Raw genomic sequence first — 14427 nt, 5'->3', positions numbered from 1 at the left:
AAGGCACAGGGTTTCCAGAAAATCCGATATCGTTTTATCATCATCGACGAGGGCCACACAACATGGGGTTCCATGATTGCGGGGTCGCTCTTCCACGAGGAAGGTACGATTGACAGCGACATGCGACAGCTAACCACCTTCCTGTCTGGTCTTCCAGTGCGGCACCGTATCCGTTGCCCATTACCTCATTTACAGTCGGAGATGGGTTGGCTAGAATGAGGAAAGAAATTTCTTCAAACTTCTATTTTTCGGGTCTGTGCATCATCATATGTTAATATTTTCCCTTGGCGTGCCACTAATGCAGTTTCGATAACTCGATCACAACCTTCTGAGATCACAGGGGGTAGTCAACGAATCATAGCGATGATGTTGACAGGGATCTGATTGGCGTCCGGCTAAAGGTAAAAAGGCAAGGCATGTTGGTTATAAAAAGCAGCAACTCGATTCCAGAGCGTTCTTCTCTAAGAGCCATATTCGCATGGCACTTTCACGTCCCACTCAGTGAGATCTCCCTCCTGTGTCATTTTTTTTGTACTATCATCGAAACTCATCTTTAGCAATGGCAGAATCTCCAGCACGAAACAACCCTGCATCACAGAATGATCATCATATTCAAACTGCCATCGAAGTGGATGATCAGGTTCGTCACAAAAAAAAAAGCCGCAAGAGTTTCCATTCCTTGGCATGCTGGTCATGACTCTAATGAATCGATTTCAGGCTACTGCAAATGATTCTGCCTATGGGAACGAGCTGTTGGTGACACTTTTTCGACCTTTACCGTGATTATACGACTGATATCTGTCAGCTCTACCTATAGCGCCTCCTTGACCTCTTCTGTGCTCAATTACCGGCATGAGAATGGCAGGCGCTACCATGCTTACCGTGATGGCAGTAAGGGCCACTCCTTAGGGAGTGCCAAAACTTCTGCAGTCTCGCTAATTTCTGCTGGAAGGTTACCTCTTACCGAATGATGAGAAGGAGAATGAGCGCCTGGACCTGGCGCACGAGCTGACAGTAAAGATGATGGGGGGAAAGTTGTTTCTTGCACCTATTGGCCCGGCACCGCAGAGAGTGCTTGACCTTGCGACTGGAACTGGAATATGGGCAATTGATTTTGGTAAGCCATTTAACTGGACTCGAAGTTGACTAAACTCCTGCAACATCCAGAGACTCACCCATGTTGTAGCCGATCAGTATCCCTCTGCAGAGGTAGGTGTCCCTCATACCGCAGATTCAGCATCTGGCTAAGATATCCCAGGTCATCGGTAACGATCTAAGTCCTATTCAGCCAACGATGTTAGTGAAAATCCCTTCTCTGTCGAACAAGTATTAAGGAATGCTCCTGCAGGGTCCCGCCCAATCTGAAATTTCTCGTTGATGATATTGAAGCCGAATGGGCATATGAGAATACTCCATTCGACTTCATCCATGCGCGCTACCTATGCTACTCTATCAAGGATTTCCGGAAGTTGTTGAAGCAGTGTTTCAATTGTACCAAGCCGGGAGGCTGGGTAGAGTTTCAGGACTGGGACGCCCAGATAAGGTCCGAGGATGGAAGCATTAAAGGCACAGCAATTGAGAAGTATTACACAGAGGTCATAAATGCGTTTGAGAAAGCAGGGTATCCCACCAGACCAGGCCCGCACCTGGAAGAATGGTTCCGTGAGGCAGGTTTTGTGGATATCCATGTTCAGAAATATCGGGTGCCACTGGGACCCTGGCCCAAAGATCCATACTACGTATGCGATGGTACTGAGGTATTTTGCCTCTAACGGTGACTAACTTCAGATCAGAAGGAAATTGGGACCTGGGCTGGCGTATCCGCCTCGGAGGGGTTCGAGGCAGCTGCCATGGCGGTACTGACGAGATTTGAATCGTGGCAGCCCGAGGAAGTGACAGTGCTGGCAGCTGGTGCCAGCAACGATTTAAAAAATCCCAATATCCACGCATTGGTTGACTTGTGAGTTGTTTTATTTACCCTTTCTACTCTGCCATCTAGCTAACTGTTTGCTAGCTATGTCGTGTATGGTCGAAAGCCCGAGTGAGCCGCATTGTACTCGACTCTCTGTAAGTGGACAACTGCGAGTGCAATGCTTACCCTCGGGAGGACCGGCGATTCTCAACGCTACCATTCTGTCAGTCATCCAGAAATGGTAAGAAAGGTAGGAAAAGTCCTTTGTTGTGGTCTCCATGTTGGGGATTTTGTTTTTGAATCTCTCTAATGAATATTACCATACCCAGTGTCTACTAACAAAAAAAAATAGAGAGAAAATAAAGGAAGACGAGAAAAAGGAAAGAAATGAAAAAGAAAAGAAATGAAATGACACTCGCAGAGATCTGGTTTCGGTTTCACTATGCCTCGACTGACCTTTCTTTTTTGTTGTTCGATATCAAGATACAAATCGAGGTCACGATAAGGTCATAGTCCAAGCTCTTACTTAGGAGAATATCAATACACATAGTTCTGGAAGACGTCTCTGTCGTCTGACTGGTATCAGATAAAAACTGCGTCCAAGATAAATTAAAGGCGAGGAAGAGACCAGGTGTGAATATGGCCAGATAAAAAAACGGATTAGTGATGTCACAGATGAGCTTAGATACGCCGAAGAAACAGAATCTAACCAAGCTCAGCAGATAGTAGGGTAACATCCTTTGGAGCTGGACTAACGGCGGTCGGCCTGAAGACCGATCAAGTTGACTTCCCAATCGGTGCGCACTAGCTCTGTTGTTGTGTTATCACTACCGAAATAGGTCAGTCTGAGGCAGAACTGGGCTACAATCACCACAGAACAATAATAATGCTCTGCTTGAAGTGGCATCGAATTGATATCTGGACAGCTGGTGACTCGTTGTCGAGGCTGTGCCCTGGTCTGGGGAACAGTCATGCCGGCAATCCCGATGGCAGCTGTCGCAGAACAGCCCAATCGCCCCGCCATCTGCAGGCGAGCGGCGTATCGCTGCTTTCCGGCGGCTCTCCGATTCACCAGCTCGCCTAAAAGGCCCTCGATCGATAGCGTGTTTCGCCCCAGACTGCCGGGCAGCATCCTCGAACCAGCCTTGCTCCCGAAATAGGTCAACCGCCGACTGACTATTGATCGCAGCCTAACAGGGATTGCCCTCCAACTGCTGGCCGCCATCGCATTCAGCCTGTGTGACCGCGATGCCACCCAACAACTTATCCAGCAGGTCAATTGGCCGTTTTCCCAGTCATAGCCGGTCGGCATAAATAAATGTCCTGGCATTTCCGCCAACGAGTCATGACCCCGTTGCAATGCAGTCCTTTTCCTTTCCAACTTCTTTCTCGTTCTTTTGCAGGCACTGCTATTTGAATTAGATTACGATCATATTTACCCTTCCGCTCGTTTTCTGCAGTCATGAAGGCTGTCCAGTGGGCTGCGTCGCTCGTCGCGGCCTGCAGCCTGTTTGCTGGCTCGTATGCCACCGATGTCGACCCCATTGTGATCAAGGTAGGCAGGCAGCCTCCCAAGAGTAACTTAACTTGGATCCTGTCTGACAACACGGCAGGGCTCTCACTTCTTCTACAAGACGAATGGAACCGAATTGTCAGTGCGACTCCTGCTGTATATGGTCTATCGCTAATATTCTCCCAGCTTCATCCAGGGAGTCGCGTATCAAGGTAGATCGACCTAATTAATCATTTGTGCTTTTTCGATTACTCACAAGATCATCTAGCCTCCGACACCAACAACACCAGCTCTGACACCACCTACGTCGATCCGCTGACCGATCCTGCGGGCTGCCAGCGCGATATCCCTCTGCTGAAAGAACTGAGAACCAATGTCGTGCGCGTCTACTCCATCAATCCCGACCAGGACCACAGCGAGTGCATGAGCATGCTTGCAGATGCCGGTATCTACCTGATTGCCGATCTCTCGCAACCCTCGCAGTCGATCAATCGCGACTCGCCCGTCTGGGACACCGATCTGTACAACCGGTACACGTCTGTCATCGACGCCCTGGCCAACTACACCAACGTGCTGGGCTTCTTTGCTGGTAATGAGGTGACCAACAGCAACCTCACGACCGGCGCCAGTCCCTTTGTCAAGGCCGCCATCCGGGACATGAAGGCCTACATCAAGCAGAAGAACTATCGCGCGATCCCGGTGGGCTATGCCGCCGACGACGACGCTTGGATTCGCGAGCAGGTCTCAGCCTACTTTGACTGCGGCAGTGACGACGAGCGGGCCGATTTTTGGGGCCTCAACATCTACGAATGGTGTGGCAATTCCACCTTTGAACAGTCGGGCTATGCCGATCGGACCAAGGATTTCTCCAAGTTCGATATCCCCGTCTTCTTCTCCGAGTATGGCTGCAACACCGTGCGGCCACGGGAGTTCACTGACGTGCCGGTGCTGTTCGGCCCCCAGATGACGGGGGTCTGGTCGGGAGGAATTGTCTACATGTATTTCCAGGACACCAACGACTATGGTAAGAAGCCTGGTTTGGCAGTTTTGCTTTGGTCGAAATCAGGCTAAATCCGTCTACCTATAGGTCTCGTCACTGTCAGCGGCTCAAGTGTCAGTAAACTGCCGGATTTCACGGCATATTCGAGCCAGATGGCCAAGATCAGCCCCAGTCTCACAAACATGGCCGACTACAAGCCCAGCAATACCGCCAACCTGCCCTGTCCGACGCAGAACGCGTCGTGGGCGGCAGCCACGAATCTGCCGCCAACTCCGGACCTGGAGCTGTGCAACTGTATGTCGTCAACGCTGGAGTGCGTGCCCAAGGCCAACCTAGCCGATGAGGACGTGGGCGAATTGCTGGGCGTCGTCTGCGGCCTGTCGCAGACAGCCTGCGAGAGCATCAACGCCAACGGAACAACCGGCGTGTACGGGGAGTATTCGGGGTGCGACGCGTCCGCACGACTGGCCTACGCGCTCAACGCCTACTATCAGGAGCAGAGCAGCAAGGGCAACGGGGCGTCCGCGTGCGACTTCAGCGGTTCCGCCACGAGACAGAGTTCCGCCTCTCCGACGGGAAGCTGCGTCCAGCTGCTCAAGTCCGCCAGCAGCGCCGCTGCGTCCGCGTCGGCTGCCGCGACGGGTGGCAGTTCGGGCGGAGCGACGTCCAAGGGTGCTGCACCGGGCCGAGTGGCCTGGCAGACGTTTGGCGTGTCGGACGCGGTGCAAGTGGGGTTGTATTCGGTGTCTGCAGTGGGAGCAGGTTTGCTGATGGCGCTGCTGTAGACGACAGACACTCGAGTAGCCGATTGTCATCCTTCTTTTTTTCTTTCGGCTGTGGCATCAATTCTTGCCTCCCATTTCGACAATTTGTTCGTGTAATATAGTACTACGCTTTCAGATCCCATGCAATAGTAGAGCAGGTAATAGCTGAACATAATCTGGTGATATGGCAGTAGGTGACTCGCTCAGTTTATTTCTAGCCACCCCTGGGCCAAACAGCAGTAAATATTTTTAAACCGTGCGCCCATCCCCTCAGTCAATGACATGGAAGCATCTAACTTAACTAAATGCAAGACCTGATACAAAGAAAACAAAGAAAGAAGAGAAAAGCTGCCGTCTTCCTATAATCAATAAATATTAATGGGAGATAATAATAATTTCTAGGTCTTTGGTTCCTAAGGTATCTGCGCATAAACCGAACAATCCAAGTTACTCCATACTCTGTAGATTCGATGTTCCGCCACCGCCACCGCCCAACCAAACCAACCAATCATCAGCATCCCCGCCTCCATTCTGCCCTTTTTATTTTCTAGCTCCCGCGCAGGACTCCTTATAAATCATTTCAAACCTCCTCAACTGCCTTCGGGCATCTGGTCAATTTGAAACGATACAGAGAAGATTAGCATGGCCCCTGCACTAAGGATGACACGCTCAATCAAAGAGAAGCTACCAGTTTTTTTTTCATCGTTTACTGGGCTGATTTTGAGGTAGGATGTTTTTTGGAGGAGATGGGTGTTGGGGATGGGGTGGGGGTTCGAGGCGCGGAGCGGGCTTTTTTTCGTTTGTCTCTTTTTGTACTGCGTGCCTGCTACCAAGGCTTGGCGGTTTGGCCACGACTTGTGTATGGCGGATGCCTCAGGTGTCTAATTACTATCGACTTGCCTGTCTGGGTAACCTCGTGGCAAGATAAAATATCATCTATCATAGTGAACGCTTATTATTAATCCTGGCCTGGAAGAGGACAACCATGCAGACAGGAACAGCCATAACTGAACGTTTTTCGCCAAAGTGAGATAAGATAGGAATCATAATCGAAGAGTCTCTTTATCATCTTATTCTTTAACAATATTGATAAACAAGAAGACGTAATTGGAGTGGTGCGCTGTATCTTGCCATTACATATCCATGTGGAAGGATGATCTCTGTTCTTTTTTTGTCTTTAGTTCTTCGCTCCTTGAGGTGTACTGCCTGGACTTGTGATGGGATATTTACCTGGTTATGGTTACTGCAGAATCGCGAGGAAATTATCGGGTGTCCTTAGGTACTATGTGATTACAGATCAGAAGACAGAGCTTGGAATCGTACTCCATATCGTCGAGATGGCACTTCCTGTCAGGTTGTCTTCCCTAGAGGAGCTTCGGAGTACCTCCTCATCTATCTCCTACAACACTCTGTGCTCTGTTTTCTGCTGTATTCTCATTTGTTTTATAATTCGTTTCTCATGTCGTCTCGGCGATACCATCTACGCCCGTGACTCATACAGCCGTCATGTTGCTTTCGAGTTTTGGATCCTTTTCTCTTTCGTGGAATGTTGTAAACATTGTTCAGCTATGCGGACAAGCAAAAGTATTGTTTTAAGACAGCTTGCGACGGTGCAGACTACAGTCCTTTAAGTGGGTTGAGCCTTTTTAGGTCAAAACTCTTGCTTGCTATCAGGACTCTGACTGTAACGCCTCTGTTCTCAATCAGAGCTAAACTCGAGCGGAGACAGAGCTAGATGGATGCTGTGACATGTATAGAGTCATCGTTTACTCGAGTACACTTAGAGTCATTCTCAACCATAGTTACCGCATCTGTCATTGGCTTAGCATGCTGGTTGTAGAGTACACAGCACTGTTCGTATCGTGTTCATGGAAAAATAGTTTGATTAAAAGTCTGTATACACATAGACATCTAGACTCATACAGTTTCAGCCTCACGTTCACTCTCGCATCCTCAGATAAATCAACTCATAGTAGGCCGCTGGAGGAGTCGTAGCAGTGGCAGCAGAGCAGATTAACGACTATCGTTGCTTTTCTCCTGCTGGATTGCTTGCTCCTCTCTCTCTCTCTCTCCTCTTCCAGGCAGTTTGGACAACGCCCATTCACGTGCACCTCGATGTTATCCACTTGACATCTTGTCCGACCGTTATCAAACTCAGGACAAGTCTTCACAGGATAATGGTACTTGCAACCGCATTTGTCGTAGTATACAATCCTTTGGCGGCACATTTTTCATGTAGACTGTCGAGTATGAAAGATGTCAGCGAGATCTTACTATTACGGGTTTGGCGAAATAAAAACTAAGAGAAAAGAAAATAAAAGAGGATATCCATACACAGAAGTTCCGGAGCGAGTCAGCTAATATAGATCGATCCAGGGAGAAGCAGGGCTAGTCCTGAGACGGTTACAGGCTCGATGCGGTTGTGATTTTTTTTTCCGTTCTATTGAAAGATGAGAGTCTCAGTACGCTGATGGATAATTCTGTACGGAACTCGCTGCGCTTTGTGGCTATATTCCACTTTGCAGACGTAATAGATATAGTGTAGATGAGGAAACAGGAACTTTTCTTTCCTTGACGTCTTCCCAGTTGCTTGTCGACAGTTTTTGATCAAGAATTCTGGTCACAGTTTTGTTGGTCTGTAAAGTACACTAGCCTCTTGAAAACAAAACCTTTGAGAAGAATCGATCGATCCAAAAGAATTAAGAGAAGGGAGACACGCATCGGAGCTATATACACATCGGGACTGAATCGAAATTTCTTTTTGGTGTCATATTCTTCTACGAGTCATAACGATCTGTCATCTAGGTAACTGGTAATGATCGAGAATGCAGTCATGTCGAGGTGGAATCAACTCTGAGTATGATGATATGACTTTGTAGTGTGGTCTGCAGTTATGCCACGTGCTGGAGGACTCTTCAGAAATTAAGATCTGGTAATCTAGGCTGATTTGAGGTATCCACGTGCTGTGTCAAGAGAATGGGCTCATAGATATTCAAATGCTGGCTCACTTTTCCTGCTCTTGGGCAAACGGTGTCTTATTCTTCTTCTATCACGTGTTGGACATTAGTCAAAAAAATCCTCGTGGGAGAAACAATTTCCGATAAAATTAGTCACATTCTAGGGAGATATTAATTGGATTATATCGTGTCTTCTCTAACTTTCTGTTTCTCAATTTTTGCTTTTTCTTTTTTTTCCATTTTTTTTGTCAACAATACTGAAGAGATGCTATCGAGGAAGTGTTTGTTAAGATATCGACTCATTGAAAGGCATGTGTGTTTAGTAGTTACTTGATAATGGCGCGCTGTTGCCAAGGTCTAAACAGGTGGAAAATTTCTATTACTGCTGGCAGTACCATCACATCATAAGATTGACAGCATGCAGGCTAACAGTGAAATCACATCAGACAATACGAATCCCAGCCATCCATTACTAGGACATAAGTGTGGTGACACATGTGCAAGCTAGAACCCTAGATGCAGGAGTGCGACATATATTACACGGCATGCATGCCATGCGGTATAGCGGAATACCCCAGCGTGCAAGAGATGGTGGCCATAAAAACAACAGCCGAAAAAGAAACAGCCAAGTCCAAGGAATGAGAAACGAAACAGGGGTTGTGTAACGTGACAAGGCTATTGTTACCCGGTGAATTAATATTTATGCGCCTAAGTGACAAGTAACCGCAACTGCAGCCGAAGGATCATTGAACCCTGGTTAGTCGCATCGCAGATCTTGCCAAGGCCGATCGAGGTTATTGGATGTGTCGTTGGCGACAGCCTTGGTAGGGATTAGCAATCTTGTTGCGTGCGTGCGTGCTGAAAGGCAAATATTATGCTTGTTATAGGGATGATGACGGATTACGAGTCAGTTCTTCGGGTGGCGTATCCAGGGCCTTGACGCCCTGTCAGGCCGTCGCAAGTTGACTATAATGTGTTTTTAATGTGCACCCAATTTTGGGAAAGACAGCAGAGTTGAACTCTGTATAGTATAGTGTCGCTTCTAATCGTTACATTTACTCTCTACTTGCTACGTTCAGGGTTTACTGTCAGTATCTTCCCAACCTTGTTAGGTAGAATCAAGGCTGGTACTTGTGTGTAATGACAGAAAGCTAAACAAACAAGAGAGGAATCTTGGAAAGTTTTCCGGTATTTACTTTTTTTTCTGTGCGACCGCTACGACGCAAAGACATGGCAGATATCACAAAGAAGTCCCATATCCGAATTAGGAAATGATAGGGACATCAGGAGGGCAGAGTTTTGATAGGAAGTACAGCTTACTCCGTATGCAGCAGTCTCTTCTTAGCAATAATAAACAAATTATACGCCATTTGCCCTGGCACACTCAGTCCCCCACCGCCCTTCTTCAGCCCTAGCATGAATCGTCCGATGTTTGACAGCCCTAGGATCATCATCCACTAAGCTAGTGTCCACGCGATTCGCGACAAACGTGGTCTACTAGCTTGTTATTTTGATCGGTGTGCAGAGTACTCTGTACCCTGTACAGGATTGCTTCATGCTTAGCACGTTGCGCAGCTGTCAATCTTTGAACCTACTGCAATGCTTCCCCACTTCTGATTGACATCGGACGGGTCTTTGCATGCATTTTTCTTATCATTAGCGCAGGTTAACAAGGGATAAAACTCGTGCTCTTGTCGCAGGTCTCGATTTCATTGGTAGGTTTTCCTGCTGTTAGGGCGAAAGCGTCTTTGTACGGCACTGCCTTCTCTCCGACTCCGACAACCTCGAATTTGGGAATTATGTGGTTGATTTGCATTATTCGTTAGCCTTGCGAGTTTTTTTTTTCCGACGTTGGCAGAGCTGTGGAGCAGGAGCTGATCTTTCCTTGAATACACTGATCGATCATCGAAGCGCAACCTGTGATCCATCCTTTGTGTAACAGTTAGAATACGGGTGTTCAAGTCAATCCGGGTTAGCTGACGATGACAACGGGATGTTTAGTTGAATTGAAGTTCATTGCCAGACGAGTAAATCAATGAATGGGCCGAACCACGCTCCCAAGTTACCTTCCATGCCTTTCCATGACTCGTGGACGCCCCGATTTGTAAGGCAACCGTCTATTCGTAATGCTTCTAGAATCTTTCTAGCTTATAATTCCCTGCTTTAGAGGTTGGCCGCTAGACGATCACTACCGAAATAGAGACAAAGACGGACCCGGGCAAAGTTCCCACCAGCATGTGGCACTACTCCGTACTGCAAGTTCCAGCAAATTACAGCGCGACTGCAGCCCTGATTCCAGGGATAGCTGAATCTGACAGTCAACGAAGGAGCCGCCTCTTCAAACGGGGCGCCTGTGACCTGTCTCATTGCCGAAGAAGAGTGCCGACATCCGACTCATTAGCTTACAGCAATGCCTCCATCAGGTAGTTAAAAGCCACGTGGAGGCCACGCGCTTGCTACCCGTCATGAAGTTTATTTATTGATCCTGTCAGTGTCGATGACATCAGCGAGATTACCGCGAGGCTGATGATGCAGCATTCCCCATGGGTGACGGTCAACCATCCGATCACGAAGCCTCACGACCCCCGCGTACCGGGAAGAAGTTCAGGCGGACGCTGTCCTGCTTGAATTGCCAGAAACGGAAAGTGAAGGTATGACTCCGATGGAATTGCAGTGTAACGAGGGCTATTCCTAACGGCATCAGTGCGACCGGGTCAAGCCATGCCGGGCTTGTTGCTCCCGCGGCGCCCCCTCCGAGTGTGAATATGGAACGACCAAGAAGGACCTCCATTTCATCGAGCAGTCTGATCTCATTGAGAAGCTGCGGCAGCGATGCAAGCAGCTGGAGGAACAGCTGACCGAGGCAAAGGATGCCACCAAGACAAGCAATGGTCAATCTGCCATCCCCACGCCGAATTCATCAGAGGGGAAACAGGCTTCCAGGGCAGTGACGCAGATGAGAAAGTTGGCAATGAAACCTGGTACTACCGCTGAGCAGACTCAGGTGGGTGAGTGGGATAACGACATGATTGAGACCCGATAGCTCACGATGGCAAATACAGAGCGTGATACCAACGCCGCCCAGTTCCGGAAAAGCCCTCCTCGAAGTGTTCCTGGGCGACTTGGTCGAGGCGTTTTCACCGCAGTCCTCCGTTTACTATGGCACTGGCTTTGACATTCGAGCGGCTGCCGAAATGCGCATTTTCTCTCCGCTGTTATCGAGTGCGTTTGAAGCAGCTGCCCTCGTATTCGTCAGCAAACGCGATAAGAATCCTAAGATCGAAACGGTCGGCAATGCGCAGTACAGTGGCGTGCTCAAGCTGCTGCAGAAGGCGGTCGATGACCCCGAACAACGCAAGTCGACCGAGGTGTTGGCGGTGGTGGTTTTGTTCGCGATCATTGAGGTGCGTCCATCCACTGCATCGCAGTTCTTGTCTCGTTTGGTGACGCTCACAGCTTGTCATCAGGCGTTCAAGCATAGCGTGAAAGATGCCCTCCTGAACCATCAGCGCGGAGGGCTCGAGCTGATGCGCCTGAGAACACCGTATCGGCATCGAGTTGGCTTGGACAAATCGTTGTATGTGGGCCTGCGGCTGTTTTGGGTGAGCAAGACTGATATTATCCAAGAACCGGAGTCATCCTGACCGGGATTGTCCAGGTGACGTCGACCATCGTCAGCAGATGTCCAACATTCTTAGCAAACCCGGACTGGATCACTGTCCCCTGGCCAGAGAACGGCCCACCGAAAGACATACTGCATCGCCTGTTGGATATCGCCGTCGAGATCCCCGCGTACTTGGCAGCCTGGGACAATTTCAAGGCCGGCCTGAAACGAGGCAGTATCGCCACTCCGGAAGCCATCGAGTCCAGCCAAGCTGCTCTTTGGGAGACAGCAACGGAGCTGGACCGCCGTTTGCAGCTGTGGGAAAGTATCCACGCGAGCAGCTATCCCATGGGGTACATGCGTGAGGTCTTCGAAGACACAGTGCACTCCAGCGAGAACGACCTGGACGGCAACCTCTACACGTTCCCTCGTTTCCAGTGTCGAAACCTGGCGACAGGCGAGATGGTCACGCCGCCCAACCTGGTCTATCCGGACCAGCTGCTTTTACTGTCGATGTGTCTGTACTGGGCGCTGCGGCTGGTCGTCACCGCGGTGGACGACAGCGGCCTGGTGGTGGCGGTGCTCAGTCCGCATGAACGGTACCAGCTGGCATGCGATATCTGCCGGAGCATGAACTACTATGTGCGTACGTCGCCGGGGTTGCTGATCTTGCGGATCATGTTCCCCCTGCGAGTGGCCTTTGACACGTTTTCGGACGGCATGCCGGAGAAGAAGTTCGTCCAGGAGCTGTTTCTCTATATCGGGAATAAGTTTCGGTTTCAGGTGTTTAAGAATGCGTGTACTGACTCGGCAGTGCATGGGAGAGGCGTCTAGCTGGTTGATACTCTATACCATATAATACTTTCACCCTAGGACTGCATGATGACTTCGATATAGGATCTTCTACTTTTTTTGTAATAAGTAATTTAATAGTCACCTAATTTATGTGAATGCCTAGAAGTCTAAATTAATATTTTTGTCTAGCTACTTGCTTTGGAGCAGTACCATCGAGTCATGTATGCATACCAAGGAAACCATCCATTGGAACCTATTTTCTAGCAGAGCACCAAGAATCCAGGGAAATGATTCGCATCTTTCTCCTGATAAGGACATGCCAACATTCGGGCAGCTTACCCGATTCTCCTCTCACTCCGGCTTCTCGCCAGGAACCCGAGGAGCAATCATTAGCCGGTTCTTCGTCATCAGATCCGATATCCTTTCAACGTTCTCCCGATGGGTGTTGACGGCGCCGAGCATGTTTTCGAGACAGGCGGAGATCTCTTCAGCAACTGCGTCGATGTCGGGAGAGGCAACGGCCGTGGCTTCGACAGAGGCAGAAGGCTTCTCGGAGGGAGCTGGAGAGTGAATACATTAGCCATGAACGTGGAATACAGGGGACAGACGACTTGCATTGATCGGCCATTGTGGTAGTTGACAGAAATGAAGATGATGGGTTGGCAGCTGCGTAATTGTCCTTTCCAGCCTGCTGTCAGCGTACGAACGTGACCAAGAAGCAGAATAATGATAATAAGGAAATGCTATGCTGACCTGTCGACAAGTAGAGGAAACTGTGTAGGAGAGACGGACCAAGGTCTGAGTCTAAGAAGCAATCTTGGAAAACTCTTCACACAAGGCACCAGATACCAAAGAGAGGGAGAGGGGTCAGGAACAAAATTTATAAGCAATGGGAGGAGATGGTCCAATGAATGAAAGGCAAGGAATCAAGACCGCCTGGCAGAATATGGCAGATTGGAATGAGGACTGGTGGATGAGTCGGTGTGATGCGTCATCTGCTTGTTTCTGTAGCGAGGTGGCACAAGCTATCTGGGTAGCTGTGTTAGACAGAAATATGAACCCAACGTCGACTCGCGGAGATAAGGTCATTTGTATTCTTCCCTAATAGGTAATAAGTTTTTTTACGCGGGAAGTAGATCTGCTGGTGAATAGCTTACCCACACTCGTAAAACACTATTGATTCGTGTGTATGACTGGCCCTTTCTTTTCATACCTCTTTCATCAAGTCATCTCTGACCACCCTTGAGACGATTTCTTTGAAAACTAGATTTGACAACGACGATACACGAGGCACGATCAACACGACTCAAGGAAGACATCAACACCAACAACCGTCAGCTATCAAGTATATCACGCGGCGAATACAGAACAGAAACAAGCAATCATTGACCCCAACGGCAAAAGCATTCAGAAATATGAAAATAGAATCACGCTCGCATCGAGCTTAAGCAACCTCGATGCGGCTCATTCCGGCGAGTGAAGAAGTTTTGTTTGCATCTTGCTTGCTTGCCTGCTTGGAGATGGGGAGGATGACGATAATAGGTAGGATATTGTACTCACACTCTGCAGGAGAATTTTTACATGCTGAAAACGTGAGATAAACTGCTCTATTGGCTGTATTTCTTGAGAATATGTATCATCATGAGTATCTTTTTTTTTCCATTGTAAAAAGAGAGAGAGAATTGAAGAATTGATAGAAGGAAAGAAAAACAATTTCTCGACCTGCATCCCCTTTAAATCTAACTGCCCGCTTATAATTAGTTTACAAGCGAATACGAGCACAGTGGCCGCTAGCAAGGATGAGATGGGAAATATTGTTGGTCCCTTTGCAGATTAAGTGGAATACAGCAGCAGCAGCAACAGGCCAATAATAATGGCCGAG

At 48.7% G+C, this 14427-nt stretch overlaps 4 protein-coding genes across 4 annotated transcripts; 3 read left to right on the top strand and 1 right to left on the bottom strand.

Moving 5' to 3' along the window:
• Nucleotides 1-559: 559 nt before the first annotated feature.
• On the top strand, nucleotides 560-2045 carry T310_1365 (uncharacterized protein; the record flags this gene model as incomplete). The annotated part of the gene is made up of 9 exons (XM_013475776.1): nucleotides 560-640; nucleotides 718-752; nucleotides 806-891; nucleotides 953-1117; nucleotides 1187-1209; nucleotides 1259-1296; nucleotides 1349-1757; nucleotides 1794-1960; nucleotides 2015-2045. 9 exons carry the CDS (start codon nucleotides 560-562, stop codon nucleotides 2043-2045), a joined length of 1035 nt encoding a protein of 344 aa, XP_013331230.1.
• Nucleotides 2046-3374: 1329 nt separating this feature from the next.
• T310_1364 (beta-1,3-glucanosyltransferase) lies at nucleotides 3375-5210 on the top strand (the record flags this gene model as incomplete). The annotated part of the gene is made up of 5 exons (XM_013475775.1): nucleotides 3375-3467; nucleotides 3526-3563; nucleotides 3612-3637; nucleotides 3694-4449; nucleotides 4513-5210. 5 exons carry the CDS (start codon nucleotides 3375-3377, stop codon nucleotides 5208-5210), a joined length of 1611 nt encoding a protein of 536 aa, XP_013331229.1.
• Nucleotides 5211-10689: 5479 nt separating this feature from the next.
• T310_1363 (C6 finger domain protein) lies at nucleotides 10690-12584 on the top strand (the record flags this gene model as incomplete). Its single annotated transcript, XM_013475774.1, has 4 exons — nucleotides 10690-10797; nucleotides 10851-11150; nucleotides 11209-11723; nucleotides 11774-12584. 4 exons carry the CDS (start codon nucleotides 10690-10692, stop codon nucleotides 12582-12584), a joined length of 1734 nt encoding a protein of 577 aa, XP_013331228.1.
• Nucleotides 12585-12676: 92 nt separating this feature from the next.
• Nucleotides 12677-13173, bottom strand: T310_1362 (uncharacterized protein; the record flags this gene model as incomplete). The annotated part of the gene is made up of 4 exons (XM_013475773.1): nucleotides 12677-12712; nucleotides 12777-12798; nucleotides 12901-13105; nucleotides 13143-13173. The coding sequence occupies 4 exons, from the start codon at nucleotides 13171-13173 to the stop codon at nucleotides 12677-12679; spliced, it is 294 nt and encodes a 97-aa protein (XP_013331227.1).
• Between the last annotated feature and the right edge of the window lie 1254 nt (nucleotides 13174-14427).

Source organism: Rasamsonia emersonii (assembly GCF_000968595.1).
Source record: "Rasamsonia emersonii CBS 393.64 chromosome Unknown ctg1118621759986, whole genome shotgun sequence".
In the NCBI taxonomy this organism is placed as follows: domain Eukaryota; kingdom Fungi; phylum Ascomycota; class Eurotiomycetes; order Eurotiales; family Trichocomaceae; genus Rasamsonia; species Rasamsonia emersonii.
This window is presented reverse-complemented; position numbering and strand designations above follow the sequence as displayed.